Raw genomic sequence first — 12,066 nt, 5'->3', positions numbered from 1 at the left:
AAATAGGTTGCTTATTCTTTACGATTTAAGACACACATTCAGCAGTTAGGGGACAAAACAAAGGCCAAGTTGAAATGCTTGCCACCAACACAAAAAATATGTTGGTGGTTATGGTTTATTATTACCCGCATACAGACAGTGGTTTGAAGCCCAACAGATAACCATATATAAAATCAGTAGAAAAACCCTTTATCACAATTAGATAAACCTTTATAAAAAAACAAAAAAGGTCCAGTTAAAGATTATAATGCACAACAGGAAACTAATATATTTGGCGCATTACAATATACACCCCACCTATTATTCTGAAAGATTACTGTAATGTTTAATTGAAGAAGAATGTAGGAATGCAAAACCAACTACAATATTAAAACTAGATTAATCAATGAACAAAACAAACATCATATAACAGCTATGGACCACTATAAGCTTGAAAACATGTTACACATTCTCAAATCAGAGGTACTCCAGATCCGTTTATTGCCCCATGACTAGATTACAACAACTGTCAAAGATCAGGGTGTTTCTCCTTCCGATAACTCTATCTCTTAATACTATCTCTTAATGCTGCACTATGTTAGTTTTCCAAATAGCGGCCACTAGTGGCTTGAGTTGTAGTTATAACTTGTCTGAAAATAAGGTGGGTTCCCTGGTTGGATTGACCCATGGATGGGAATGTTTGATTCTTGGGAAACTTTGCAGTTCAGATATCTCAATGGAGGATATAATGTAGGAGCAAAGTAAAATGTAACCCATGATTACAAAACAATACATTCTGATTGAATCTAATGAAAACCTTTTTACTTTCTTAGTTGAATGCTGTTAGGAAATATATTTTGAATAAACATTGAAATGAATAATACATCTGTCAAACTGCGACAAATCACTGCAATGATATAGCTTCAAGTGGCAATGTTGAAGATCTCCGTTTTGTTCTTTGGAGGCCGCTACGTCTAAATAAAATAACTGTACGCAGCTACGCACACCCTGATGCGTCACCACACTCTCTGAGGGAACTGCCGCTAGGTGATGGAAACAGTGTCACTAACTGCACTGTTTGTGATTTGAATACAAGGGCGAAGTCGCCTGCAGCACCCGGTTTGTAACATTCATAATACTGCAAATACAAGGGCTTTCATCAGCGATATTGACTCAACTGACATTCATTTTAACCAAGTTCTTCGGAGGTCTTCGAGATTGACACTTAAAGTCAAAGAAGTGTTGCAAAGAAACAAACAACATTTAGTATGCTATTTTTTGCATGTGCTAGGGTGAAAATACAAATTGAGACATGTTAAATTAAGTGCAGTGTGTTTCGTGTTATTTGCAGCTCTATACAGATAGAGCAAAAAACACACGATAAATCATTAGCATGAAATGTCCAATACCAAACGCATAAAATCTGATTATAAACCTGCATTAAATAGTGCAGTAAATTGCACTACACACAACAAATACCTAACGGACCTTTGTGATGTACCCATTAATCCTGTTTTTTGTTCACCAAGAAAAATACACATTGAATCCATAGATTCAACTATGGCACAAGTGAAAGGGAAAAAATAACTGGTCGGATTAAATCAGGGTTCAGATACTAGAGCTATCTGGTATCACCAACGATGTGATAAAGAAACAAGAAAAAAATATTTACTTCTTAATAGGGGAAGACCTGTAGGAGAAGATTGGTGTGGCATCTAACTTAGGCCATTCAAGTGTCTCAGACTCCAAGTACCTGGTTTATGCAGACGGAATGGTGGGTCAAGTCATATTTTGTGATCAGTCAGCCTTGTGGTAAAAGCCACAAGATCGTTTTGACTTGAGATTGACTAGTAACCTAGTCAGAAGCAAATCATGGACTACAGTGACTGGTACTTTGTGCTGAAATTAACGTTCTTGCCCGTCACCTACAAACAAATACAATACGTGTACCTGGGTTAAACCTAACACCAATCAGAGTAAAAAATAAATGGATTGGACATAACCCCAATTCAGTTTACATGTAAATATAAAAATAATTAAGTTAATTACATGAAGAGGAAGCTTAAAGGAATATGAAAACCACTCTTCAACATTTCAGTCAAGAGCGACAATCCAATATGTCATTTGAAGGGCGAAGGAGGGAATGAATCAGTAGCAACAAAGGGAATGGGTAAGGGGCACAGGAGGTCACAGCAACCATACAGTGATTTAACTTTACTTGAAGGCAGACTGGAGCTCCCTGAACGCAGCCTGTTTTGTCTTCTTCTCCTCAAGCTCCTTCTTTTTGGACTCCTGCTCTTCGCGGATCTCGGCCTCAAAGCGATTGGATTGATTGATAGCTTGTACCTGTTGGTGGTAGAGTATATAACATGTTCAGCCTGTGTTTTTTACTTTAGTTTAGTTCAGTGTATTGCACTGTCGCATCACAACTCCTAAGGCTCTGACCGGATGTCCCACTAAGGCTTTTAAAATAACGCTGAGAAAAAGAAAGAAATCGCTGTCTATTCATTTTGTTGACTATAGAGAGCACCAATTGAGTGTTAGGTACAAATCAGATGCACTTCATTTATCCCAGACAGAAAGAAGCTATTTTTGTCTGCGAGTCTAAGTGTGACTAAAATTCCCCACAACAAAGTTGTTGGCAATGTTTTGCAGTTGTGTTCTGCTCAGGTTTGTTTTGTACAGAAACTTCTGGGACTCATTTAGCCTTTGTTTGCAACTCAGCAATCAGTTCTACAACCACGGCGGCTGAAAGTGGCCTGCAAGCGCCCTTACTTTTGCTTCAAAGAAGGTCTTCGCCCCCTTCACCCCCTCGGTGGAGACGTCGATCTCCGAGAGACGAGCCAGGACACAGAGACCGCTGTCTTCTGCTAGCTCCCCAGCTGCTGCTTTCCTGAAGATGAGTAAGAACTGTAGAAGAACAGGAGGTCAGTATAAAGCTGTAAAAACGCCACGCGAGTTTAAACAGGTTGTGAGGAAGACTGCTCTCCCTCTTTACAACGCCTAAATCATATCAATTAGCTAACAAAAAAACGACCTCTGTGGAAGTTTGGGGTTTACATGGGTCGGAGGTTGCGGGGGTTTGTGCATCAGTGAAGAGCTGCTGGGTCGTACCCTCTCTTAACTCACCTCTCTGAAGCTGAGCTTGTTGTCCAGGTCTTCATCCACCTCCTTGATCATGTTCTTCAGGCCCAGATGGGTCTGCGGTGCCTCCAGCTTCTCCATCATCAGTTTAAGCTCCATAAGATCAATGAAGTTGTCTTTTCCTGCGTCGAACCTAGCCACAAGAAGGACAGAAACGCAAACATGAAACGTAACCCCATTTTTATCCTAGATTAATGCAGTTTATAAGAAATGGCTTCCATGAGCTTTTAGTGAGTGAATGATCTGAGAATCTGTTTCGAGTTTACAGGGCTGCGCCTGTATGAGCCGATTGAGATTTTATACCGCTACCGGCTAGGGAAGATTGAACCCGTCCCAGGAGGCTGGAGACTTCAGAATCAATGACTTAATTGGTTGGCCAATAAGAGTACAGATACATACTAAATGTTCAATGTTTGTTCAACTTTGGGTGGCCATGTCTGACTGAACACCTTGCTATGCTCTACACCTGTCTGACTGCTACCAGCTTGCTCACAACCCTGAAAACCAATAATCATGGACAATACTCATTCATTCTTGTTTAATACTACAATGTTTGCTTGTAAAACTACTTTGTATGTCAATCATGGCCACCATTGCCCTCTTAACTATCCCTGGAAGGATATCCCCCAATCTGTGTTCCTTCAAGATTTTTCTTCCTTGGTAATAAGGATGTTTTTTTCTTGCCCTTTGGGGCATTAGGATTAGGGGGTGTCATAAATATATGGCCTGTAAATCACCTGCAATTTCCGCACTTGGTGACGGAACCTGGTGATTAAGAGCGATACAAATAAAATGACATGACTTTACTTGTCAATTGGATTGCAACACGAAGCACCTTCCGTCTGCAGTAGAATAGAGAAATAGTAAAAATAAAAATCCTGTATTTAACTTTTGAGGGAAGTCCATGTATGTTTTTTCTGTGATGAACCATGACCTGATTCTTAAGATTCCTTGCTTGTCTTTGCTTGTCCTGCACACCAAATCCAGCTGATAAATACGTGACTGATTTCTAGGACTAAATAAAGGGTTCAGAAGCATTACTGTGGGATATCTAAAGGAAAATGTATTTTGGTGAAAAACACCCGACAGGGTGAACGTTATGGTTTTCTTTTCACAGAAAACGAAAATATCAACTAATAGTGCGCAAGCTATTTTGTAAGCCGAGTGCTTTAGAGGAAATGCATCATTACCCAGCTTCCTCAATCACAGCGTCGTAAAGGACGCATGGACATCCATATTTGGGCAGATAGAACACTTCCCCTCTTGCAAGAGCAATGGCCTCTTCAACTTAATATCCCACACGTTAAAATACCAGTAACACCCATATCGACCTAATACCCTTCTAATCAAGAAATACTAATCGATAGAAATGTCACACCCTTAAAAGTGCCGTGTTCGACATGTCGCGTCATTATCACACCACAAGTTGTGATTGGTTTATTAGCCAGGTAAATAAGAACTGTGAGCTTTACCATGGCTGAGCCACAATGTTCAGTCTGATCCGTTGATACGCCCATTGCTGGGTAGGCTACTTAGTTGTTTCAAGATTGAATTGAAAAGCCATTAACACCACAGTAAACAAGGGTCAATCGAAGCTCCTTCAGAAAGGCATGTTGTCATGTTGGACTCACTGTTTAAACATCTTCTCCATGTCTTTGATTTGCTTCCTCGAGAACTCCTTGAACTCCGTGTAGGGATTTAAGACCTTCATGCTGGGCTGGAGGTGCTCACCCACTCCCTCGTTCAGTTCCCCGCGCCGCAGCAGTTTAGCGCCCAGTTCCGAGTCCGCGCTCCCCGTGGAGGACTTCTCCAGTGGCTCCTCGTTTTGCTGGATCATCCCGTCCACAGCCACGGCTTCTTCAACTCCCTCCTCGATTTGGAGTCTACGGTTCAACTTTGACGACAACTCGTCTGTGGCCATTTTCAAATAGTGTAACGTAAACGCTTACTTCCAGTAAACGAGAGAGAAAAAACACGTCTTGGGCCGACTCATACAGTCTGTGAAGCACTTAGCAACCTGCTGCTGGGTGACTCCTCCCGAAACGATGTGAGTATGGGGAGGTTGATAGTGATAAGAGACACACAGCCAGTTGCCAGCGTGGAGCAACTACATTCAGACGGCTGGTTGTGTTTCCTCTTGGTTAAGCTACGTACCAGAAGCATCACCACGCCTTTTAAAGGCACACGTGTTCTGAGCTAAAAGCGGAGCGCGTTGAATGGAACAGGAGCGGCAGTTTCAGGACCGCGGTGACAAGACCGCAGTATAAGAACCTGATACGCTGCCTGCTGCGGGACGCGAGGTTATTTGGACTTGGATGGCGAAGGAATGTTTAGTAACCTCAAGAATAATTCTGGAAAACGGGATGAAACACCACACGTGGACGTGGCTCACCTAATGTCTAAACTTAACCATTTAAAAAAAAATGAACATTCCCTGTTTGAATCTACATATATCTGTATTAGATGCTGATATCAAAACATTGCAAAAATCTCATGAATTCTATTTCACCCGGTAGCCTACCTGATATATATTTTGATAATATAGTTCGGTGCGGAGTAAAATCTTGTGTTAACGTTACTTGTACTGCAGGGGGCGTGCTTGCCCTGTGCAAAAGACGTATGGTAATAGACGCTCACACACCCTGCCCCACGGCACGAGAAGCGCTCTGCTGTGGCTGAAGACATGCCCAGCGCCTTCAGCTGCAAAGAAGACCTCCGTGCGTATAAAAAACATGAATCTTTCAATATATATATTTTGGAAGAATTATCACCACTCGTCAAGGCACTGCAAGTATTCAACATTAATTTGCAGCCCGAAACATATCCCCAGCGGCGTATACACAAAAGACGCAGACAATGCCGTTGCATTGGGGCGGGGGAGCAGTTTCCCCACCAGCCCAAAAGAACGGCCGTGCTCTATCGCAGCAATAATTAAGTCCTCTGCGTGTTATTTATTAATCATTCCATAACATTACGTGAATTTGAATTCTCATTGGAATATAAAGTAAACTACATGTACACCCAACTGCAACATGGTTCTTTAATGAACTCATTTAATATCAGATACATATGTAGGCAAAACAATTTAGTTGTTTAGTAAAAACGTTTGTTTAAGAACAAAAGGCGATTGGATTTAAAAGTGTGCTGCTTGTTAGATAAATGCATATGTGAAGTCGTGAACGTTTGTACTTTTCTGAATAAACATTGATCAATCCTGAAAAAATTATGAACAAAAAAAAAAATATCTCCTTCAAAACGAAACTTTTAATAAATAATAACCTTCAAAAGACACAGAATAAGACGAGAATAAGAGCCAACTGAAGTGTTTAGCGGTGCTAAGAGTGCAGCGGTAAGCATTAGCAGCCCGTTGACCAGACCAGCCCAGAGGTTAGTTGAGCAATGGTGGGGGAGATTTAAAGTAACACTACAAATAAGAACTGCTGGGCAGCTTGTCCCTCTCCCTTTGCTTAAAAAATCTCACTAAGGACACTCCCAAAAAAACCTTCCACTTACGCAGCCAGCCAGCCGAGCTGGTCAGATCACACAGATGCACAGCCAGTTAGAGTGGACATAACTCTGTTATTGAAGAACTGAGACATGATGAATGCTTGACTGAAGTGACTTAACAGTCAACCGTTTCCAATTTAATCTGTTCAACGCCTGCCTTGACATAGTAATCTCTCCGCTGACCTAGAGATTCTAGGGTTTAGTGATCTACAGTTGTGACTTCCAAAGTATTTCAGCATACACATTTTCTACTCTTACCAGTACAATATTATCCATTCTTTTAATATTACTAAGCAAATTATTAATATGCAACTCATTAGGGGGGAGGGGCAGTGGGGGTGGCCAGCAATTGTGTATGGCCCTTGCCCCCCCCCCCCCGTGGCCCCTTGGGGAAGCTAAGCCCACACCCCGCACACAGTGCCTTGTGTAACAGTCAACCGACCCATTGGGGATACTTAGGTTAGTGAACATTTGCCAATTTCTCACTGTTACTTAAATAATAGCGTTATTCAAGAAGGCGGTGTAAAACCCTGTGTATGTCCACATCACAACAAGCCAAGAGGTTATACTTAACACCACATATCGTTGTGGATCACCATCTGGGGAGCGTTTAATGTCGTTGTCTGCTTCCAAAGGGTTGAGCTTCTCAGACACTCTAACGTGGCATGTGGTGCATTTCAACATCCCTCGTTATCAACGATGCATACCAGCTAAAATAACGTCACACATCACATGGCCGTGAGCCATAACCATGGGGATACACAACCCTGCTCCTGTCAATAACTCTCAGCCAAAAGCATTTTCTTTTTTAATCAGATATTGTTCGATTCGAGCTGTAACAGGGGATTCACTTAAACCTCAATGATTGTAAACTCTTGGCTGTCGGAGGGATGAGCCAAGATTCCTGGTTATATTCTAGAACTTTTCATAGCCTTCTTTCTGTCTTTGTAAAAGGAAACAGTACTATAATAATGCTAATTCATATTTGAAGGTGCTGTAGGTAATATTTAAGGGTTATAAAGAGAGAATGCAGAAGGTGGAAGTGAGAAATATTTAGTAAAACAACACAAAGTAAACTCTCGGCTTCTTCCATGATCCATAAATGTAAGCTCAATTCAGAAGTGTTAAATCTTTGATGGAAAGGTAGGTGAATTCTTTCAACCAATCAGGGAAGCGAGGCCCTGATTTGTCGCAAATGACCCGGGAGCGGTCTAAAATCTAAATTGGCTCATACAGAGGCCGCGTCGATTTGAAAAATGTATTTTCACAGCACATTTGACTCACTCACTCACGATTGACAAGGCGACAAATCGAATTAATGAAAGTACAATTATTGCTCTTTAATCTTACAGCACCCTAAACTTTTTAAAATGCTTTATGGTTATTATATTGATTGAAAATAACATATCCAAATCGGACGATTAGTTATTAAGCCAATTATTCACGTAGGCCTAACTGTAGCGACTATATAATTAGAATACTTCATAACCCAACTTTTGATGGAAAGAAGGAGGCGGAGACTCGCTGGTGTACATTTCCCGAGCAGCTGTGAACGTTAACGCACAGCGCTTCTGTCATCAGTAGCTACAGCATCAGCATCTTCTGCGGTCGCGCTGTCTGCACGAGGGATCCGCGGGGCGAAGCGGGGGAGGACAAAGAGAGAGAGAGAGAGAGAGAGAGAGAGTGAGGGAGAGACGGAGAGAGACTGTAGGCTACGACAAAAAAAGGATGATAATGGAGTCGGGACGGCGGAGGATATCGGATTTACAGCAAAGGACTGTTGGAAATTGACAGAGGCTTGCTGTTGATTTGGCGAGTTGTTTTTTTGTATTTGATTTGATTGAAATCTGCCTTGACCTTCCCATTTGCCGAAGCGGTGGAGGCGAGCACCCCGCGAATGCCTCGGATGGAAAATCGGGGTCCACCGCTGGCGCTAGGCAACAAGGCGCATCTCTCCTCCGGAACGATAATAACGGGCATGATGAGGAACGCACTGGACTGATGGATGAGTTTGCAACGCGGCTTTAACACCCCCCATCCCCTCCCCGTCGACTGTGAAGCATAGAATATCCTCTTCAATGGATTCATTGCTTCATTTCTGGTGTAGCCTCGTGGAAAGGAAACATTAAGACAGCAATATTAATCCCTGGTCTTTGTAAATTATTCATCGTAGATACTGTATGGTGTTTTTATTGACGTGCGGTAGCATTTCACTTGATTGATGTATTGCCCCTCAGTGTTGTAAAAAAAAATGGTCCCCATATGGTTTAGTTAGTGTATGTTGGACCCTATGAAAGACAGCAAGGCCCGCTTAATGACAATAACGCTGGAAAGAACAGGGGATTCTCAATTGGTAATTAACAAATGTTGGATACAAGGGCTCATTAAGCCACAGCAGGGCCACCAGACATCTCCAAACCACAGCACAGCATTCAGCCATTGAGAGAGCGGTCCTTTCAGTGGGAAGAGAGGAAGAAAGAAAAAAGAAAAAAACATGTTGCCTTCGCAAGAAGCCTCCAAGATTTACCATGACAACTACATGCGCAACTCCCGCGCTATCGGGGTGCTGTGGGCGATCTTCACCATTTGCTTCGCCATCGTCAACGTGGTGGTGTTCATCCAGCCCTACTGGATCGGGGACAGCGTCAACACGCCGCAGGCTGGCTACTTCGGCCTCTTCCACCACTGTGTCGGCACCGGCTCGCCCAACCGGGAGCTCACGTGCGTGGGGAGCTTCTCCGACTTCAGCTCGATCCCGTCCGGGGCTTTCAAGGCAGCGTCGGTGTTCGTCCTGATGTCCATGGTGCTGACCCTTAGCTGCATCGCCTGCATGATGCTCTTCTTCTTCTGCAACACCTCCACGGTGTACAAGACCTGCGCCTGGATGCAGCTCCTATGTGGTAGGTGATGGACAGCCACACAAGGGCTTTGGCACACAGGCCTGCGATGTACACTTCCATAGCCAATTCTACCAAAGCGTTGTCACCCTCACCTCTATTGGCCTATAGGTGTGTATTTGAAATGGGATATTGGTTCTCTTTATATCGGTTGCATTCTGTAACATTGGGCCTACAGTATAGGTATCCGTTAACATATCCAAGTTTCATGGTCTTCTATAAATCAAGACAAGCAATGCAGCAGTCATTTCCACAGGCAGGTTGATGGTAGCCATCAGCACAACGACAGACCCACTGCACCTTACAATGGATTTTTGTTGGGTGGACAACGTTTGGTTGTCATTTATCCAAATGGTAGTCCACCATTGGTTAACGTTCAACCCAATCATACACACACTGAGTCCGAGATATGTTCCTGAAGGCCTAAACCACCAGCTTCTATTATTTGGAGAGATGATCTCATTCAGATTGGATTACTGTTTGAACATGGGATGTTTCCTCATGTGTGGGGATTGTTCTGATGAGATGAGGATTAGTATGGCTGGTGCCTGTACGATACATGATGAGACATGCCAAACGTCAGAATTTATGCATGTTTCAGTGTGTGTGTGTGTGTGTCTGTGTCTATGTGTGTGCGTGCGTGTGTGTGTGTGTGTGTTTGCGTGTGCGTGTGTGGTTGTATTTGTCTGTGGTAGAAGTAAGGGGTTGATGGTTGTCTTAATCCTGTGTGCCTAATGAACCCCACCACCACCGTTCTTGCTCTGCTCCACTGCGATTATCAGCATAGCCCTGACAGACCAGGCCCTGAAACAACATGGAGCCCTCAGCGAATCAGCGTGGACGAACTTGGGCCAACATTCGAAAGTGGGATGTTGGTGTTTGTCGAGGCAGTCAAGCAAGCACCTTTGAGGAATAGAATACAATTCACAAGCAGTAGCTGTAGCTGAAGCTATAGCAGTAGCATCTTCTAGAGCACAGTTGTAAGCAGGCTGTCTATGCAAAGGCCATAAGGACAGTCAGAGCTCCATGGAAAAGTGAATGCTCTACACTTGGTGGATGGAATAGAGACAGATACAACACAGAAACATATCAAGTGGTACGACCTGAGAATCCGCTTGTATTGGATATTATTGGAGTGTCCAGATATGAATTGAATGAATGATTCAGCATCATCTTCTTCATCTTTTTTTAAGCACGGGTTCAGAGGATGAAGACGGAAAAACATTTATTTTTTCAACACTGCCAACAGGCAGTGTTGAAAACCTTTACCCCGGTCCTGAGAAAAACAATTAGCATCATATGTAGGCAATACCTCCTGCTCTCCCCTCCCCTCCCATCCCCACCCCATTCCTCCCTAGCCTTCCCTTGCCTCTGTTCCTCTTTTAATCTTCCTTCCGCGTCTCCTCCCCTCCCTCCTTATTAGTCTTTTATCCGACACTGTTATCCAAACTGACTTATGGTGAAGCGGATTAAAAAATCCTATTCAAAATCAGAGTAGCTACAAAAAAACCTCCTTGTGCCTGACAGCCGAGTTTAAAACCATTTAGAGTGCAGAGTCCCCCCAGGAGTCAGAAATACTAGGCTAGTATTTTTTTGTGCCTCACATCTGACCTGTCGTCTGCAATATTTAACAGAACTAAGTGTGACACAGGCCGTCACACAGGAGGGAAACTGTCCTGGGAGGAACACAACACACATACACGCACGCACCCACGCACGCACACGGCCCGCACGCACGCAAGCACACACACCACACGCACGCACACTCTAAATCCTTGTCTATATGCCCCCTCTGTACTCTGCCATATAGCGCGTGGGAGAGACTACTCTCCCCCACTGTATCCACCCCTTCCCCCATCTTCTCCCACTCTCAGCATCTCTCCCACTCTCCTCTTTCCCTCCTTTTCTTCCTCTACTCTCTTTTCCCCCAGCCTCTCCCACACACGGGTAGTAAGAAAGACATAATAGTATGTGAACAAGGAGGTCAGGCGATGGTTGAAAGAGGTTTAAGAATGCGTGTGCCTGGATGTACTTGCATAATGTAGGTCTACATGCATGTGAATGAATGGCCTCAGCCCGCGTTTGAATATGCTGAAAAGAGCCATGGTTCACGTGCAGCCTTCCATTCATTCACTCACGCACACCGCCAACGACAGAGCCGTTAGCCGTGCATGCTAACAATCAGGTTCTAAGGAGCAGCAAAGCTTTATTAATGGTCTTATCGCACGCACACACGGTGACAACTCGTGCAAGGCCAAGGCCTTTATAGTCGGGATGCATGTATGGAAAGCCACCAGGGGAATAATTAATCTCACTTTCCTCCCCATCTGGCATTTAAACATTGAGCTTTGAAAGCAACCTGGTGTATATAAGCAGCAGTGTGAACGCCTGCCGGGCATTTATGAACACCACCCGGCACTTAAAGGGACAGAAATACAGTCATTTATTTCAGATTATGTTATTAAGGGTTATCAAGGTGTGCTTTAAGAGAATCAGTAAATCCTGTTCAATGAAATCCATTGTGTTCTCACATCATTGC

General features: G+C 43.5%; 2 protein-coding genes across 2 annotated transcripts in view; one reads left to right on the top strand and one right to left on the bottom strand.

The window, feature by feature from the left end:
* Positions 1-69: 69 nt before the first annotated feature.
* Positions 70-5,274, bottom strand: efhd2 (EF-hand domain family, member D2). Its single transcript, XM_056594701.1, has 4 exons — positions 4,755-5,274; positions 3,109-3,256; positions 2,755-2,889; positions 70-2,325 (listed from the first exon to the last, which is right to left on the bottom strand). The coding sequence occupies exons 1-4, from the start codon at positions 5,042-5,044 to the stop codon at positions 2,194-2,196; spliced, it is 705 nt and encodes a 234-aa protein (XP_056450676.1). The 5' UTR covers positions 5,045-5,274; the 3' UTR covers positions 70-2,193.
* A 3,565-nt stretch (positions 5,275-8,839) lies between these two features.
* Positions 8,840-12,066, top strand: part of LOC130385919 (LHFPL tetraspan subfamily member 4 protein-like) — a 13,171-nt gene continuing 9,944 nt past the window's right edge. Inside the window, exon 1 of the mRNA XM_056594702.1 lies at positions 8,840-9,530. Coding sequence (XP_056450677.1) covers positions 9,125-9,530 — 406 coding nt within the window. The 5' untranslated portion in view covers positions 8,840-9,124. The remainder of the gene's footprint in view (positions 9,531-12,066) is intronic.

Source organism: Gadus chalcogrammus, chromosome 7, assembly GCF_026213295.1.
Source record: "Gadus chalcogrammus isolate NIFS_2021 chromosome 7, NIFS_Gcha_1.0, whole genome shotgun sequence".
Taxonomy (NCBI): Eukaryota; Metazoa; Chordata; class Actinopteri; order Gadiformes; family Gadidae; genus Gadus; species Gadus chalcogrammus.
Note: the sequence above shows the minus strand (reverse complement) of the source record. Positions and strands in the feature narration are given on the sequence as shown.